This window comes from Carica papaya, chromosome 9 (genome assembly GCF_054855325.1).
Source record: "Carica papaya isolate Zhongbai chromosome 9, ASM5485532v1, whole genome shotgun sequence".
In the NCBI taxonomy this organism is placed as follows: domain Eukaryota; kingdom Viridiplantae; phylum Streptophyta; class Magnoliopsida; order Brassicales; family Caricaceae; genus Carica; species Carica papaya.
Genome location: NC_142317.1, coordinates 32,197,485 through 32,218,386, shown reverse-complemented (window position 1 = coordinate 32,218,386; position 20,902 = coordinate 32,197,485). Strand labels below are relative to the sequence as shown.

Here is a 20,902-nt window from a genome sequence, read left to right as displayed (position 1 = left end):
AATTATAAAATTATTATATTTTATAAAAATTAAAATATAATAATAATGACAGTTATCAAACACATTCAATTATCATAAATATGTTTTAATTTCTTTTTTTATCTAATTATAATAATTGAAATCAATTAAAATAATATATAATTATTATAAAAAAAATATGAGTCGATGAAGTAGATAATTTTAAAATAATTTATAAAATTATTATATTTTATGATAATTAAAATATAATAATAAAAACAGTTATCAATACATTCAATTATTATGAATGTATTTTTATATTTTCTTTTATTTATAAAATGAGCACAAATTCTTTTTTCATAAAAATTTTTAATCAACAAAATTTTAAAATATTTGTGCATAATAGTTAAATAGAAAAAAAAAATATTAGTCAGAAAATTAAGAATTTTATCAAACGATCTTTCAATCACGCTATAGCTACATCATTTTTGAATGGTATGTAGTTCTAATTTTTTATTTTTTTTCTTAAAATATATTAAATTCAATAAAAAATAATAAGTAAGTTAACTTCCGTGTTAAATTTTCTTATTGATTAATAGTATTTTATAAAATTTACCGGGTTTGGTTATTTTGTATCAGTAATTATTTCAATATTATAAGTTTTTTTTTTTTGTTACTTATAAGCATATTTAAACTTAAAATTAAACATACATATTTAATTTTGAAAATTTTCATCATATGTTGAGTTGAAAATTGTGAAAAAAACAATATTTTAAGATATTGTCTAATTATTCTATATACATCAAATTATATGTGAAACTATAATCTTTTACATAATTATTTTTTAATTAAGGAGCCCTATAAAAAATGTCGTTTTGGGCTTAACATTATATTTAATATAGTTTTTTTAGCATAAGTCTATGATTATCAATTTGTTCTTCATTTAGCCAAAAGTTGATTGTGTTTTAATAAATTATTGTGATACTTGTTAAATTTTTTAATTGATTTAATTTGTTCCAGAAATTAAGTTCTTAGTTATTCTTTCAAATTATATACATTTGGGTGCTAATTGTGAATTGTGAAATCATATGTGCTCAACTTCAATTTTAACTTGTTAGGAAGAAATTATGTTTTTCTTATTGATTTTTTAAAACAAATATTAAGAATTAATTTTTTATATTACTATGCTAACTTAATTATTTATATTTATTATGATAAATAATAATCTAAAAACAGCAACAATAAGTATTATACTTTCTAAAAAAAAATATTGTTGAATAAAATAAAATTATTTATTAATCTTAATTAACGACGTAAATTTATTTTTCGACACTAATGATATCATTTGATTTTTAAGTTAATATAAAAAGCATGATTTAAAAAATAAAAAATAAACTAAGAAAGATTACAAAAACATCAATAAGAAGAGAAATAAATGAATGATCAAGAGGAAGTTTGTTTTAAGTATTAATGTAACACCCAAAATAATTTTTTCTATTTTATTTTTTTTGATTTAATTTAATTTAAATTAATTTTTGTGAATATAAAAATATTAATAATGATAAAATTAGGTAAAAATATTATTTGGATTTAATTGAAATTGATTTTGAAAAAAAGGGGTGAAAATTTGGATTCTGAGAGTGTTTTTGAAAAGAAATTCGGAAACCGGGGGTCAAAACGCAATTTAAAAAAATTGTGCCCCGTCAGCGCCACGTCAGCAGCCTAGTCAGCAGCCCTGGCCAACCAGGACCTGCCGCGTGGCAAGGACACGCCGACCCGGGAACGGGCCACGTGGACGATCCGCGTGCGCGCGATCGGACGACCCAGATGCGTCCCCGCGCGTACGGACGGCCCAAATCAAGCGTGCGTACGGACGGCCCAGATGCACGCGCACGGACGGCCCAGATTCAATCAAGTACGGACGGTCCAAATTAAATCAAGATGGACAGCTGTGATTAAAAGGCAAAGGGTATAAATAAACCCTCCACACCTGACCACAAAAACCCTAGCCGCCAGCCCTCGCCGGAGAAGACGAACCAGACGCCGGAGGAGCCGGCCACCGCCACCCGCCGCCGCACCGGGGAGTTTTTCGACCGCCGATCGATGTAAATTTCATACCTCCAGCTCGTTTTTCAATGCTGAGTTCCCCTGTGGCCAAATCGGAGCCAAACTCCCGGCCAAACGGCTGGAAAACACGACCGAAACCCAGTAGTGCCGCCGCGCCCCTCCTCGGTTTTTGCCTCCAATGAGGCCCTTCCCGGCCTCCATTTGATACAATTTTTATATCACCGTGATCACCATTCTTTTCTCTACAGGTTGATCGGAGCCAAATCACCAAAACACGAACCACACCGGAGAGCCGCCGCACCCGAGAGCACCGCTGCCGGTACCGGTAGCGTGTTTCAGTTTTTCAGAAAAAAAATTCAGAAAATTTAGGGATAACCCGCAGGTGCTCGGAAAAGCCTATTTCGGGTCCCGAAAACAAGTAAGGATTCCTCACTCTATTTCCTATCACAGTATTAAAGTTCAATAAATGATAAAACGGTATTTCATAAATCAATAGTGTGTGAAGTTGTTTAAGATTGCTAATGGAGCCCGAGTCTGGTGTATTTGTCGGTCAGTTGTTGTTTGTTCTATTTTACAGTTTTAAATGCAGTATGATGTCTGATGTTTTCATTTCTTAGTTTCGTGCGCATGTATCACTGTTTCATCGATTATGGACTGAATGACTGAGAACCCGATGTTGTGTGTTGTCTTGTTGGCATGAACTACTGGTTTGCATGTTTGTGTGTGACTTGATGATGGTGACTAAAGAAAAAGGGATAAAAGGTTATGTGAATTGGCAAACAGATAATATGGACAGCCTAACTAGGTATCCTTGGAGATGGTGGACGAACCGGGTCCGTAGGAAACCCTACCGGGAACGTGGTCTCTCATACCGGACGGGGTATGGAGTTCTTATGTGTTTTGGCGCCCATACCGAACGGGGTATGGGAACGGCCCGTTTCACCCTCATACCGGACGGGGTATTGAGGTTCATGGTTTTGGCGCTCATACTGGACGGGGTATGGGGACGGCCCTGGAATCAGGTTATAAATGTTAAGGGTTCACGGGTAGCGGGACCCCTATGGACCCCCATGGATACTAGTAGGCTGGTAAAGAGGAATTATGCTGTTTAAAGATTGAAATGCAAACGCGTGATAAATGTTGTATTATAAAGTCTATGTGATAACGTGATGATGATAATGTGTTGCTTGTGAATTGTTTTATGGATCTCACCCAAGTAAATGGAAAGTAAACGTTTTTATGAGCAAATGGGTTTATTACAAATTATGCTCCATTGGTCGTTTTTGTTTTCCACCCACCCTTACTCCTGTGGCAGTGAGGTAGAGTGATGTCTTTACTGGGCTAGTGTAGCTCACTCCTTATTTAACCATTTCAGATCAGGAAGACGTGGTTCCCGAGCCCGTTCCGCAGGAAGACGGCGAAGGGGACGCCTAAAGATCCCATAGTTATAATTGTAGTTCTTACTTTCGAGCATTTATTTTAATTAGTTTATTTTTTCATTTGTTGAACACGTTTTGGTATTGCATAAGGGATGTTAATTGCAATGTTTAATACATTTCCGCAAATTCAGATTATTTATCTATATATATGCCTTTCCAATATTAAATTTTTCCGAAGTTGTTACAATTAATTTTAAAGTTTAACTTTTCAATATTTTGAAAGAGATCGGTTTTCATTTAAAATTATTTTTAAAATAATATCGAATGAATTTTTATAACCTATCATAAATCGAAGATCTGTGCTCTGTGTATAGTCGAACATATCCAAAGAAATTATAGATCTCTCTAATACGTTTTTCAAGCTTAATTAAATGCGTGAGTGTTCTTTTTTCTTTTCATTTTCCAAGTACACATTTGATGGGTATGTGAGTAGGAAGGGTGTTACTCCTTGTTAATGTAATAAGGAACTTGGTACAAAGTTATATTCTTGTGTTGGTTGTTAATTTCTGTTTAATTGTTTCTCTCTTTTTAAGTTCCTGAATGAATGCCTTGACCCTTGGGCCTCTTTCCATTCTGTTATGGTAAATGTAAATAGATTTTGCCCTCTAGGTCATACAACATCTATACATGTCTAGCTGAACTTGGAATCAGTCATGGATAACAAGGCAGGTTCGGGTTTTCTACTTTATCTCAAGTCGGTCTCGGGTTAAAAATCTGTCAAGAACTAGGCCTGTTCCCATCCCTACTGGTGAACTACTCCAATTGAGATTAACCGATGAGAGAAAAATGAGAAGAGAAATTAACTTTGCAGTATAAATTCCAGTCAATCATTCTACGTAAACAATGTTTCATCATCAATTAAATGGAAGATTCTGAGCTCATGTAAGTTTCAACTATTTTTTCCTGGGAAAGATCGGTAAAATATCCCTTTCCAACGGACATACCCTCTTCAGTCGCCAACCTTTCAACTTCTTCTTGAACTCTATCTCTTCCCACTTTACTTGGATCCAACAAGTTACAGGCAACTTCAATAGTACCTGCTTCATGTGCAAGTGCCATGGCTTGCACAGAGGGGAGTCCCCCTCCTCTTCCGCTTACTTGTTTAGCAATTCTACGGACAGCTTCAATATCAGTGGAGAAGACAGGGACATTGTAGTTGTCAACCCACCTGGTTGCTCCAATCACAACAACCCCCTTTGGTTTACTCACTTGAGCTGGACCAGCATCTGGAATGAGAGGGAGAGACTCGGATGTTAGGCCTCCTACCCACAGGTTTCCGTTAGAATTAGGTTTGAAATAACCTAGCTTTCTTCTAATCGAAGCAAGTGGCCGCTGCTCTTGATGGGCAGCTCCATATAGAAAGGTAGGCACTGCAGGCACATAAGAACATCATCAATGCTAAACCAACAAATCTTTGTGCAGGGCAAGGAGAACTCAGAATTCTACACTAAAAAATCTTTTATTAATTTCATTAACTAGCATTAGCATCACCAGGATTTCTTTTTTTGACTACCATTAAAAGAGAACAGAAGAGAAAACATTGGCGGAGGATCAGATCCTATTGAAAAAGAGAAAAGTACCAAAAAAATCAATAGAAAACTGCTAGCTAGGCCCAAAATAACGTAAAAAAACATCATCCTATCCTGCAGGTATGGATGAGAAAGGGAACAGTCCTTAAAATCCTTGCATTACCGTCAGGAAACACTTCATTAAATGAAACAATATGTTAATAAATTCAACTTTCACAAGAAAAAAAGCCATTTACAAAGGTTATAGATAACCTCATCTGCTCATTACAGTTCCACCATAAGCAAATAGCAGATGAATGCAAAGGATGCTGCCGTGCCCTATTATGAGAAGAAAGGATGGGACTCAAAGACTATATTCAAACCAACTGACATCAGATGATAACAGGATTAACATAAACAATATTCTTCAAGTTTGAAGACCTGATAAAGCTCTCTCCAGACATTTGTTTGATGTGTTTCCATATTTCTGAGTAATAGCCATCTGTTTCTTCCTTGCTCTTTGACATGAAAATTATGGTATAGAACGTTTTCTTAGTTTGGAGAAGTTTGAGTCAGCCCTTCTATTTTTGATGCTTTTTGTTTCGCCTCATCTGCATGGTGTGAGGAGAACTAAAAGACCATAAGATTTTGCAGCAAGTGGATATCTTGTTGGTCTTTGGATCATGACTGGAATGAAAGAGTACAATTTCTAAGCATCTTTTCAACCAGCTCAAGCCCTATGGGAAAAGGCTCACAGTTTCTTTCAGGGGATTGCTCACAGTTTCTTTGTATAGAGATTGAGTGCCTATTTTGTATATTTTGAGTTCATTTGTAACTTCTTTCTCTTCAATAATATTTTCTTTTATCAAAAAGGGGAAAAAAAAATCATCATTCTAACTACCATTTTTAAGTTTTATTTTCAGCTGACATGTTTTATGTGTAAAAAATAAATGAATTTAGGAACTAAAAGCAAGAAATGCACCACCAAAAAATCATGAGTTTCTTGTTTAATTGCATCAAACATATTAATCAGAAAGCACTCAACATACAATCCATTACCATCTATAACCAAATTCTAGACTTTACAGGGCACAAACCTTGAAGTCCAGAGCCAACATCTGCTGCCAAAGATTTCGCAATTCCAGCAACCTGATCTAAAGAAGAAATACCCAAAGGATGGAAGCATATATGATCTACAACACCAAGTCGAGGATGACTTCCACTATGCAACTCAAGGTCAATGGCGCCAAAGGCAGCTTTAACCATGGCAAACAGAGAATGTTTCAGTGAAGATGAATCTGGCAATGACTCAGGAGCCAATTTGGATACAACAGTATAACCAACCCTATTATAAGTAGCATCCTCAAATTTGTTGACAATTGCTACCCCCGGAAACAACTTGGCAGCTTGTTCAATTGACTCAAGTGCAGCCCTGTTACGGCTTTCGGATATGTATACCTTGCAGCAAGCAAGCATCAACTTCAACATTGTTCTCCGGTGGCGATCACAAGCTGCACCAAAAAGAAAATAGAATAGAGGGTATGTAAAGTGGCATTATCTATTACTTTTGTGGTCAACAAATTTACTGGGACCACAAAACAATCAGCCACTCAATTTAAGCATACGCCATGAAAACACTTCAGATAGTACTGCAGATATTTAATGGAATGAAGGCTATTTTATGCCTGTTGCTGTTCATGGATAATCCCGGTTGACAAATATGGTACAAGTAAAAACATAACTATCCAAGGCAAACAAACACCTAAAAGATCTATCTTCCTGAATCCTGTTTGTCAGACAAAGATTTAAATTTTCGTTCAGAGCTTCTTGGAAGTTCTTTTGTTTTTCTACACATCTTCTCAGAAGCATTTGACTGATGAAAGTAATAGAGATTTTCTTTTTGGGCTACAATGCACTCAACCAAAGTTGTGGCTGAAAGGAACAATCTTAAAGATCCACTTTCAGAATTCAAATTAACTAAAAAACCATACACTGATTAAGCAAGTAAATTTCAAGTGCTACACAATAAAACCTCTACTACAAATCACTAATAAAACCCAAAACAAAGAGCCCCATTCAAAAATCAAGCTCGCTAGAAACCTTTGGGTATCCTTTATATTCTAATTTCTTCTTTACCACACCCAAAGATGCACATATAACATTGAATTTAACCCTCAAATCATCTTTCTTCTTATCAACACTCTCATCCTCTGGGTCTAAAAGTGGGTACTTGTCAATCCACTCCTCAAATTCTCTGATATGCTTTTGGAGCTGGGGCGAGATACAGACTCGAATAGTTGAGTTCCAGATACAGACGCAACCCCTGTAGAATCCTAGCAACTCCCCAGTTTCAAAACCCAGTTTCAGACCTAGCTGTCGAGCATCTTCACGGCCAGCAACCAGACCCTCATTATAACCCTCTTTGAAGCCTTCCTTCATGTGGGTTTCTTCTAGATTCAGGGAAGAATCGAAGATATCTTCAAGAAAATTAGACTGAACAGACTCCATCAAGGGAATTTTATTTTTCAGCACAATAATGTTTTATTGATAGAGAGGATGAGAAAATTAATTGGGAAAAAAGAAGACACACCGATTATTCAACAAAGTAGCTTACTTGAGGGTATTATACATTCATCATCTCTGCGAAGTCAGGTGCTGATATTGCAATTGTGGAGCTTGTGGAGCTAGAGAGACCAACTACTACAAGAGAAAACCCAGTTGGTGGTGATAATTTTCGTGTTTTCTTCTTTTTTTTTTTGGTGGACATGGGCCTGGGCACAGGTAGGCTACGATGAAGTAACTTTATGTTCTGTTCGAATGATTTTGGTGATGGTAAATGTAAGTTAATATTTGGTAAGTTTGCATAATACTAATTGATAAGTTATGATATGTTTGGAAAAATGATATATTAATGTATATTAATTACAGCCGTTTGTTTGAATTAATAAGTTGATGTGATTATATATTAAATTAAATTATTAATATTTTAATGTATATAATATTAAAAAATATATATATTTATTTAAATTGTAATTAAGTTATTTAATTCGAAAAATTATTTAAATTGTAATTTTTATTGATATTTTTTTAAAATATTAAAAAATAAATTTTTATTAAATTTATTTTTTATAGTTAGTATAAAAAATTAATTTAAAATTATAATTTATAATTTATAAATTAAAAAAATCTAAAAAGAAACAAATTGAAAAAAAAAAAGAAGAAGAGAATAAAAAAAAAAAGTAGGTTGGGCTGCTAAGAAGTATTTTGTTCGGAGTAAAATAAAAATTATGAAAATTTAACGAGTGTATACATGAAACAAAAATATTAGCCCGTCAAAAACTACCAAATCAGTAATTTTAAAAAATTGTCTAAAGTTTACTTTTATAATACTATCAAAAGTTATAAGGCACCATATTTTTAGCAAACAAACATGATTTTGACATCCTCCTGCCATATCTTACATTAATGAACTACATTTTACCGTCATCCAAATAGAAGGTGATCTCTATATAGGCGATGCTGAAAAAAGATTAGCACTAAAAAAATTTGCTTACAATATAATGTTCTTTTACCTAAACTTATTTTGAAAATTTTAATTTGATAATTACAGTACTATTAACACATTCATAATTTAAATTTCAATTTTTAAAGAATTAAATATACACATTATGATTATTTCAATTAATAAAACTTAACTGTTATAAGATTTTTTTTTATTTGAAAACATCATAACTTGCTCCGAAAAATTTAATTTGATAACTACAGTACTAATAATGTACCAATAATTTAAACTTTATATCATAATAAACTAAATATATCTGTTATGACTACTTTAACTAAAAAAACTTACCTGTTATAAGATATTTTTTTAGTATACTCTAAAAAATTTAATTTGGTAACTATAATACTATTAACATATCAATGATTTAAACTTTAAATCCTAATGAATTAAACATATAAGCTATGATTATTTCAATTAAAAAAATTTACATGTTATAAGATATTTTTTTTTTTACGTAAAAATATCATGACTTGCTCTCAAAAAATTAATTTGGTAATTACATTACTACTAACACGCTAATGATTTAAACTTTATATCCTAATGAATCAAGCATATTTCTTATGACTACTTCAATTAAGAAAATTGACTTGCTATAAAATTGGTTTTTTTTTTTACCCAAAAACGTCATGGCTTGCTCCGAAAAATTAAATTGGAAAAACAATACTATCGACACACTAATTATTTAAACTTTAAATTTTTATGAATCAAATATATCCGCTATGATTATTTTAATTAAGAAAACTTACCAGTTACAAGATATCTTTTTAATTAAAAGTGTCATGGTTCGTTCCAAAAAAATTTAATTTAGTAATTACGTTACTACTAACATACCAATAATTTAAACTTTAAATTTTATTGAATCAATACTACTTCAATTAAAAAAATTTATCCGCTATAAAATATTTTTTACCTCAAAACGGCTTGCTTCAAAAAATTTAATTTAGTTACTATGATGTTATTAGCGTATCAATAATTTAAATATTATATCATAATGAATCGATTATTTTTAATTCATAATATATTAATAAAATAAAAAAAAATATGGTTAAATAGGTTCTTTTCTAAATAAGTTAATTTGATTTCAATTTTTTAATCAAATATATATCTAAAATTTGCAACAAGAAGAAAATAAAATATAATTAGAAAAGAAATTATGGAAAATTATTAGAGTTATGAAAAGTTCAATGATTTTTGTTTTAAATTTTAAAAATTATTAAAATTATACTAAATATATAAAATTTACAAATATAAATATATACATACATATATTGCAGTTTATTTTTGTGTTTATCTAAACTGTTTAGCCCTAGAGGCTAACTATAGAAACGCTTGAAGGGACACTCGGTATAATAAAGATATAGCGACCAAGGTATGAAGCTGTTAATCATACAACTGTATACCAAATGTATATATGTATACATATGTATATATACATATTTAGGTCAATCATTCAACGCTTGTACGTCCTTAATTAGCCCTAAGAATCTGGAATTAATTAATTAGGTCAATCATACAATAGTAAACTAATTAATTTACCCTACGAATCCGCTGTGACCGTATTCACCTACAAGTCCTTATTCAACTAAGCACACACATACACACATATATATATATATATATAATATGATATACCCACCACGATATTACTCCAAATCATTCAACTACATACTAGATTATGTATAAACACACACCACCCCCATTATACTTAATCAGGTAATTAAACCAAAGAATCTGCAATATAATTAATTAGGTCAATCATACAAAAGTAAATTAATTAACTCCAATAATCTGCTATGACGATATTCACCAACAAGTCCTCATTCAACTATCAAATATATATATATATATATATATATACATGGATAGAGCATTGAAGGAGACATATATAATTTGTGGGGGCCTAGTGAAGATGGCTGAGAGCAAATGTGAGGAGAAAGTGATGACTAATGTCGTTGGTAATGAAGGAGTACTGAAGAGAAAAACGCCTGAGAGTTCTGTAAATATTTACTTGCAGGAAACTGATGATGAAGATGATGAAAAGGGTGATTCTGATCTTGGACTAATATATACTAATATGGAGGGACTGGCTCAAGAGATGCAAGCATTGATGCATTCAAGCGAAGAAGAAGAAGAAGAAGAAGAAGAAAAAGAAGAATTCATGGAGGATAAACCCAAGATCAGTGCTGGTAAGAAAAGGTTAATGGGATGGTTAAATTCAGTAATGGTCAATGATTCTAATGATGATGAAAATGAAGAATGGGAAAGTCTGAAACACAAGAAGATGAGAGGATTTGAACTAGGAATCCCTATTTCTCGTTTGCTGGTTTGGGGATGAGTCAGTTTTGGAGTGAAGAAATTAATCTATGTTTTGGAGTTGCATGCAAATTAGTTAGCCGAGTTAAAGTTTGGATTGGGATGGGAATGATTTTTTTATTACTGTTTTTTAGTATATTCATGTTATATTGTATGTAAATTTAAACTATTTACAATATATGCATATTGCATAATGCTGATATTCAACTAGGGGCTTCAACTCTTCCACATCTAGAATAAATTCTTGCCAATAAACATTAAAATCGAAGTCAAAATATAAACGGATAATAACTGTAAAAAGTATAACGCATCTAATGCTCATCAATACTTTTTGTGTAATGTCTCAAATCTAGAGTTAAACACGTTATAAAACTCTATATTTATTATTAAAACTCAATGCAATGCATAAAAAAAGATTCTAAAACAAACAATCGGAGTAAATCTCAAATAATTGATTAATAAATAAATCATTTTAAATATCAATAAGCATTAAAATTCAAGAATTAAACTCTGTAATTATAAATAGTCTTCACATCTAAAACTAGAAATATAATAAGAGGTTTTTATTCTCTACATTAGAATTCATCAATCATTTGCACGTTTACTAATTTTTCAGTGTATAACAAATTTTTTAAAATCTATTAAAAAAAATAGATGAATTTACAGTTCAGTAAATAATCAAACCCTAAACTAGTAGAATTAAGCCAATTTGATTTGATCGATTATAGAAAATAAATTTATTATATATATATAATAATAAATATAAAAGTAAAATAATTTGTAAAATATTTCAATTAATATTTAAAATTATTGCACTGAAATTTGACAAAACTCAAATATAGGAAAAATTCAAATAAAAATCTCAAAGTCCCTAGTATTTACAACAAATTATATGATACGGAACCCGGGATTCAAAAATTATATTCAGAACGCCACATATATATTTAGCATAAATAACTTAAAACTCTAAACAAATCCTCCCTACCAAACTACAACTAATCTGTAATTAAGAACTTAGACGATTTGAATGAAAGAAACTAGAATGAATAAACACCACAAGATAATTTGATAAGTTAATTCAATTATTAATGCAACAAGATGAATAGGAATTCTCACTTGTCAAAATTCTATTAAAGATAATGAAATTCATTAAGTAATTGAAGTGTGTCATATGACATTGTAAAAAAGATATTTATAGCCTAAAACACCTCTAGATTCTACCAAATGATCATAATTAGATGACAAAAAAAAAACATGAACATAATTTAAATGACTTAGGGAAACATGATATTAAATGACATAGGAGAATATACTATTAAATGACTTAATGGAACATAGTATTAAATGACTTAGAAAAAAATAATATTAAATGACCTAGAAAAACATGAATATAATTTAATTATTTAAGAAATGACCAAAAATGATCATACACATTCACTTTAAATTTTGCCCACATACTTGAACGAAATTAATGATCTTCTTTGACTTCTTTGATTCTTCAAATAGTTCACATTTGCTAAGTTCTTATTGTATCTATCTTTTATACAAAGTTTTGAAATGTATGTTTTAGTTTCTTGTCTTGAAATCTTGTGATTGGACTAACTGACATTGTAATATCTTCTTTATGCTTCTCTTTAATGCTTTTTGACCCTTAGAATGTAGATAATACATATATCTCTATATCAAAGCTAAAAACCATAATTAACTCTTATGGTATAGGTTCAAAATAAACATGCTCCTCACAAATTTCAGGCTTACCCTCGTTGGTAGCGTCAAATCATAACCGAAGCTAGAGTCTCAAAACAACTTGCAAATTCATTCATATTCACACCAAAACAAAAACATTATCAAATAACTCAATATTTTAGTTTTATTAAAATGTAAGCTTGATTCAAAATTTAAACTCAAAATAATACGTGTAATACGTATTTTAGTTTTATTATTATTATATAATAATACGTGCTTGTATAGAAAATATGTACTTAGTAAGACACATCAAGACTAATAAGGAGTTAAAACAATAAATAAAATACAAAATAATTTTTAAATATCATAAATCACCAAAGTATGTTAAAAACTACTTAGTTATAACATAAATTTCCAAATTTTTTAATGAAATGCCAAAAATTTCTTTAAGATGCTATTCGTTCAAAATATCAAATAAATTTTACAAAATTTCAAATTTTTTATGCATTCTAATAATATATCTAATCATTATCTAGATAATTTGAGAGAATATTTATTTTTAGTATACTAAAACAGTTTTTTAGAAATAAAAAATCAAATACATAGATTCTACTTCATGAGCTAATTAACTATGATTACTTTCTTTAACAATAGAATTTTCATCTTTTTTTTTGAAGTTGTATGTTAATCTTGCAGCTTAAATCAAAATATGATTGTTTCCCATAATTAAGCATTAATAAATTAGGTAATAAATGAGAAAAAAATCGTAAAACTAGAGTTATATCTAATTCTCAAAATGATATTGTTTTGTAATTATCTGTAAAAATATAATAATCTATTTTACCTTGTGGGACGAATTGCTAATTTTTAGATACGAGATATTCGTTTTAGTTATTAGCTTTATATTCACTTCATTGACATATCCAAAGGAATGAGTGTTGGACTTATTGGATCTATGTGGTTCCCATTTTTATGCTTATGATTTATTTTTAGTACTTATATGCTGAAACTGCTCATGATGTAATGTACAAATGAAAGGAAAAGAGATTATAGAACAAGTGGCTGGTTGGAAATTGTTGTCTCTAAGAAGCTCTTGCCAAAAACAAAACTTCAATTACCTAAGCAGCCATGTTATTTTCTTCTATGATATCGACAGTTCGTGTAATGACCCCAGAAATATCCAAAAGAAATAAATGATAATTAAAGTGTGGAAGTGAAATAAATGTTCAAGGTTTACATTTCTTACACAATAACTTAAAGTACCAATTAGTGTTACGGAATTCACCATTTTGAAAGAAATACAAAGAAATAAGTAAATGAATATAAAATAAAGAAAATTAGTATTCTACTCGCAATCCTCTTGCGAATTGGACTATGGATCATGGTTCTCTTGATTTGAAATAGTTAAATAAGGGATGAGCTACACTAACCCAGTAAAAATATCACACTATATCACCGACAGAAATAAATGTTGGTAGAAAATCAAAAATAACTAATGGAGCACTAAATTAAGCAGATTCATTCATCAATAATAAAATTATTTACCGTTCACTTACCGTAGTGAGATTTATAGAAAATAATAACATTATATATATTCCATATATACTTGGCAACATAGCACATATTATATTTTTATATTCAAATCATCAAAACAACAATTGTCCTTTTTTTTCACTAGCCTACTGGTATCCATGGGGGTTTATAGGGATGTCTCCACTACGCGTGAACCTTTTCCTTTAACATTCTCAATTACGAGTCGTCCCCATACTCCATCCAGTATGAGTGCCAAATTTCTAAACCTTAATACCCCGTTCGGTATGAGGATAAAGCGGGTCGTCCCCATACCCCATTTGTTATGAGCACCAAATTACCAAGTTTTCATAAATCGTCCGGTATGAGACAACGTTTACGGTAGGATTTTATATGTACCCGGTCCGTCCACCATCTCTCAAGATATCCAATAAGGCTATCATTTTATCCATTCACTTAATTACACAAATTTTTCGTTTACTTTTATCCTTTATTTTTCCAATTCAACCATAAACACATAAAACAACAATACATGCATTCAAATCTATAAAATCAATTAATAAAACACTATCATGCATTTAAACTGTAAAAATAATCAACAGAAGAACAGTAGATAATTTCCGGTTCTGACTCTATTAGCAATATGTAATTAATTATGAACATTTTCTAAATTGTATAAAATACCGTATTTATTGTTAATTAGACTTCAATTCTATAACAAAGAATCGAGTGATAGATTCTTATACAATTTTATGCCCGAAAAGCTAAACTGTTTACTGCCCCTATAGGCGGTTCCTGAGTTTTTTGAATTTTTCTTCAGGAATAAAAACGCGCTATAAGTACCTACAAATATTCCAAACAAACCCAAAATCAGTTTCAGGGCCCACTTTGGCCAATTTCAAAATTCCAGCACGGCGGCTCTGCCGTGCTTCGGCAACGATGTTGCCACCCGCGGCGGCGGTCCATCTCGTATCGGCTGTTTTCGACTGATTTTGCATCAATTCCTACGATAAAGCACGTTAAGGGGCATCGGTTGGCCCAAAAAATATAAAAAATCGAAACTCACTGGCGGCGGGGCTCTCTAGTGCGGCGGCTCCTCCGGCTCACATTGCGGTTAGATGTTTTGCTTCTGTAAACCTGTAAAGAAAGAAACGGTGATCACAACGGTGAAAAAATTACGTATAATGAGAACCGGAAAGGGCCTCATCGGACGCATTTTGTGAATTTTTTTGTGGCGGCGCTGCCAGACTTTACCCATGTTTTTTGATTAATCAATCAGTCTTTTTACTCTGATTTGGTCATGGGTGTGTTTAAAATTAAATTCTGAGAAATTTTTTTTTTTTACCTCTTTTAGCAGTCGGAAAGCTACCCGGTACAGCAGCGGGTGGTGGCGGTCTCCTTCCTGGCGACTGGGTCTTCTTCTCCGTCGAGGGGATCTTGCGGCTAGGGTTAGGGTTTGGTATGAATAGGAGTGATTTATATCTGTCAGCATTTAATATGAACCATCTATCGCATTTGATCTATACCGTCCGATCGCAATTAAATAAGGAGTGAATCTGGACTGTTTAATCGCATTTAAATATGACCGTTTGATCACATTTTGGGAGGAAACGCATCTGGGCAGTCCGTGCGCGCGGGAATAGATATGGATCGTTCGATCGCAGGCACGCGGATTGTCCGCGTGGTACTATGTTAGTGTCCACTTCCATGTGGCGCGTCCTGATTCGTCGGGGCTGCTGACGGGTATTCTACTGGGCAAAACTTCTCTAAATTGTATTTTGATCCCCGATTTCTGATTTTTCTTTCAAAAATATCCCCAAAACTCAAATTTTCACCCCTTTTCTCCAAAATTATTTTCAATTTAATCCTTCATAAATTTTACTTCATTCTTACTCTAAATTAAAATTAAAAAATTAAAAAATTATATTTATAAATAAATCTTAAATTACATTAAAAATTAATTTAGGGTATTACAACTCTCTCTCCCTAAAAGAAATTTGGTCCCTCAAACTTTTCTCTCTCACTCTCAATCAAACAGTTGGGGATATTTGGCTATGAAATCTAATTCTAGCTCCCATGTGGCCTCTCTCGGTGTGTGATTTTGCTATAGGACCTTAACAAAGAGAATTTTCCAGTTTCGGAGTAATATGCTCTTTCTGTCCACAATACCGACCGATACTTTTTTGTCGGACAAATCCTCCTGGAGTGAAAGAGGCTCGTGGACCAAGATGTGAGAGGGGTTCGGGTTGTACTTGCGTAGCATGGACACATAAAACACATTATAGACTATGGAAAGTTTTAGAGACAGTACCAGTCTGTAGGCGACGGTACTAATTCTGTCTAAAATTTCTAATGGTCTAATAAATCGGAGATTCAGTTTCTCCCTCTTGTCGAACCTAATAATTCCGTTGAAATGAGTGACCTTAAAGAATACCCGATCGCCTTTCTCAAATTCCAAATCTCCCCTCTGGGTGTCCGCATAACTCTTCTGCTTGCTCTGAGTCGTCTAAATATTTTTTCTGATCTTAACTATTTTGGCTGTAGTCTCATTTACCAGATCTTGGCCGAACAGTTTTCTATCACCAACTTCTTCCTACCTTATTTTCTGTATAGAATTGAAGTCTAATTAACAATAAATATGGTATTTTGTACAATTTAAAAAATGTTCATTATTAATTATGGATTTCTAATGGAGTCAGAACCAGGTCAGACCTCCTGTCCAGGGCATAACTTACAATCTCACACAGCAGGATGCAGAAGCCAACCTAGATGTGGTACAGGGTATGTACACTATCTGTAACCATCTTGCTTATGTTTTGATTTATACTGGTGCATTGCATTCATATGTTTCACATGTTTTTGCATCAAAATTAAATGTACTACTTGAAAAACTTAATTCTGTGTTGTTTGTGTCTACTCTTGGGAGTATGACATTACTGAGAAAGGTTGTATACAGATCTTGTGTCATAGATATAGTAAATAAGAAATTGAGTGTAGACCTAATAAAAATTGACACGGAAAACTTTGATGTAATCTTATAAATGAATTGGTTAGTGGGCTATCATGCCACTGTAGATTATTTTAGTAAGAAGGTTATATTCAACTTTATTAATGAGGAATCATTTATAAATTAATAAAATCTTTTAACATTTGTTCCCTCTTGGCAAATTTTCTTATTATTAAGTACTTTAACCCAACTGTTTTCTCTAACTAGGCAAACCCAAGAAAGAAATTTATATTCAAGAGATTCCAGTAGTTCGAGACTTTTCAGATATGTTTCCGGATAAACTACCTGAATTGCTAGTGGACAGAGAAGTCGAATTCACCATAAACCTTCAACCAGGCACCCAGCTTATTTTGGTTGCTCCTTACCGCATGAGCCATGTTGAGATTGAAAAACTGAGGAAACAGATCACTGAATTACAGGACAGTGGATTCATCCGATATAGTGTGTCCTCCTGGGGTGCTAGAATCACATTTGTAAGAAAGGGAGATGGGACGTTGAGATTATGTATTGATTACAAAGGTCCAAACAGGGTCACAATCAAGAACAAGTATCCCCTACCTAGGATTGATGACCTATTTGATCAGTTGCAGGGTGCCTAGGTCTTCTCCAAAATAGACTTGCGTTTAGGTTACCATCAGGTAAAAATCGAAGCCAAAGACATCCCCAAAATAGCATTTCGAACCAGATATAGATATTATGAGTTCCTAATCATGCCATTTGAACTAACCAATGCTCTAACCATCTTCATGGACTTGATGAACAGGGTTTTCAGACAATTTCTGAATCAGTTTGTTATTGTATTTATTGATGACATCTTAATTTATTCAAAAAGCATAAATGAACACGCTCACCATCTAACTCAAGTTTTGCAAGTTTTTAGAGAAAAGAAACTGTATGCAAAGTTGAGTAAGTGTGGGTTCTACCTTGAGCAGACTACCTTACTCGGACACATCATGTCAAAGAATGGAGTGTCAGTGAACCCCGAAAAAGTTGAAGTAGTGCTCGGCTGGAAAAAATTGACATCAGTTAAGGAGATCAGTAGCTTTCTGGAGATGACAGGTTATTACCGCAGGTTTGTGGAAGAGTTTTCTAGTCTAGCTACTTCTCTGACTCGGCTTACAAAGAAGAATGTCAAGTTTGAGTGGAACGAGAACTGTGAAAGAAATTTTTCAGAACTAAAAAAGCGGCTGACTACTGCACTTATGTTGGCTTTGCTGAGTGGGTCGGGTGGATATACAGTTTATAGTGATGCCTCCTATCTAGGGTTGGGTTGTGTTTTGATGGAACATGAGAAGGTCATAGCCTATGGGTCCAGACAGTTGAATAGTCAAAAGAAAAACTATCTCACCCATCTTTTAGAGCTTGCTGCAATCATCTACGTCTTGAAAACTTGGTGTCATTATTTGTATGGGGAGACTTTTTAGATCTATACTAATCATAAGAGTTTGAAATACATATTCACTCAGAAGGATCTCAACATGCATCAGAGAAGGTGAATAGAACTCCTCAAGGACTATGATTGCAATATCTTATATCATCCAAGTAAGGGCAATGTGGTAGCTGACACACTCAGCAAGAAAAGTGCATGTACATTAGCTCATTTGATGGTTTCAGAATGCAGGCAGATAGTGGCTGCACAACAAGTACGGCTTCAGAACCTAAAGAGAGTCACATGTTTAGGTAACCTGACTGTTTAGCCTGAGTTAATTCAGATAATAAAGGAAGTTCAGTCTGCCGACTTCACCCTAGCAGCCCTCAAGAAAGATGCAGAATTTCGAGTCTCTGCTGATAGGTTGCTCAGATTCCATGATAGAGTGTGTATTCCAAATGATAGTGAGTTAAAAATAAACATTATGACAGAGGCTCATATCTCAAAGTTTGTCATGCATCCCATGAGTACTAAGATGTACCAAAATATGCGACCCCGATTCTAGTGGAACGGGATGAAAAAAAATATAGTTGACTTTGTTTCTGAGTGTTTGGTATGTTAGCAGGTCAAGGCAGAACATCAACGCCCAAGTAGGCTATTTCAGCCATTACCAATATCGGAGTAGAAGTGGGAACATATCACCACGAACTTCGTGACAAGATTACCTAAGGCACGCTCAAGACATGATGCCATCTGGGTAATTATTGACCGGCTTACCAAGTCTTCCCATTTCTTGGCCATAAGTATGACCGATTCCTTAGACAAGTTGACAATAATGTATATCCCGAAAATAGTCAGATTACATGGAGTGCTAGTGACAGTAGTGTCTGACAGGGACCCCAAGTTCACTTCTCGATTTTGGTCTAGCCTTCAACAAGTCATGGGAACGAAACTGTCCATTAGTATTGCATTCCACCCTCAAACCGATGGACAGTCAGAAAGGACAATTCCCACACTTGAAGATATGCTCCGAGCATGTGTTCTTGACTTTGGGGGACATTGGGATAACCATCTACCTCTAATAGAGTTCGCCTATAACAACAGCTACCAAACAAGTATTAGCATGGCTCCGTATGAGACGTTATATGGGCGCCCATGCAGATCCCTGATTTGTTGGGAAGAAGTAGGTGACAGAAAACTGTTCGATGTAGATCTGGTAGAGGAGACTACAACCAAAATAATTAAAATAAGGAAGAACATTCAGACGACTCAAAATAGGCAAAAGAGTTATGCAGACACCCCGATGAGAGATTTGGAATTTGAGAAAAGTAATCGGGTATTTCTTAAGGTCACTCATTTGAAAAGAATCAGTAAGTTCGACAAGAGGAGAAAACTAAATCCCCGATTTATTGGACCATTAGAAATCTTAAACAGAATTGGTACCGTCGCCTACAGACTGGCACTATATTGTCCTACTCCCAAGAGTAGACACAAACAACACATAATCAAGTTTTTCAGGCAGTATATTTAATTTTGATGTAAAAACATGTGAAACAAATGAATGTGATGCACCAGTATCAATCAAAATATGAGTAAAATGGTTACAGATAGTGTACATATCTTGTACCATGTCCGGGTTGACTTCTTCATCCTACTGTGTGAGATTGTAAGCTATGCCCTAGACAGGAGGTCTGACCTGATTCTGCCTCCATTAGTAATCCGTAATTAATTATGAAAATTTTCTAAATTGTACAAAATACTGTATTTATTGTTAATTAGACTTTAATTTATGGTATTACAACTCTCATTCCTTAAAAGAAATTTGGTTCCTCAAATTTGTTTCTCTCACTCTCAATCAAACAGCTGGGATATTTGACTTTGAAGTCTGATTTTAGCTCCCATGTGGCCTCTCTCGGTATGTGATTTTGTCATAGGACCTTAACAAATGAAATTTTCTAGTTTCGGAGTAATCTGTTCTTTCTGTCCACAATGCCGACCGGTACTTCTTCATAAGACAGATCCTACTGAAAGAAAGAGGCTTGTGGGCCAAGACGTGAGAGGGTCCGAGTTGTACTTGCGTAGAATGGACACATGAAATATATTATGGACAATCGGAAAGCTCTCCAGTGCGACGTCAGGTGGCGGCGGTCTCCTTCTCAGCGGCTGGGTCTTCTTCTCCGGTGAGGGGGTCTGGCGGCTAAGGTTAGGGTTTGGTGTGAATGATGATTATTTATATCCGTTTGTATTTAATCTGGGTCATCCATTGCGTTTGATTTGAACCATCCAATCGTGATTAAATAGGAAGTGAATATGTACCGTTCATCGCGATCTAATCTGAATCATTTATCGCAATCTAATATGGGCTGTCTGATCGCGTTTAAATCTGACCGTCCGATCGTATTTGGGAAGATAACGCATCCAGACCGTCAGTGTGCGCAGGAACGGATCTAAACTGTTCGATCG

The 20,902-nt window shown here is 33.3% G+C and overlaps 1 protein-coding gene across 1 annotated transcript; it reads right to left on the bottom strand.

Annotated features, from left to right (window-relative positions):
* Nucleotides 1-4,251: 4,251 nt before the first annotated feature.
* On the bottom strand, nucleotides 4,252-7,779 carry LOC110819820 (folic acid binding / transferase). The gene is made up of 3 exons (XM_088211666.1): nucleotides 7,062-7,779; nucleotides 6,070-6,464; nucleotides 4,252-4,834 (listed from the first exon to the last, which is right to left on the bottom strand). The coding sequence occupies exons 1-3, from the start codon at nucleotides 7,478-7,480 to the stop codon at nucleotides 4,323-4,325; spliced, it is 1,326 nt and encodes a 441-aa protein (XP_088067792.1). The 5' UTR covers nucleotides 7,481-7,779; the 3' UTR covers nucleotides 4,252-4,322.
* Nucleotides 7,780-20,902: the final 13,123 nt, after the last annotated feature.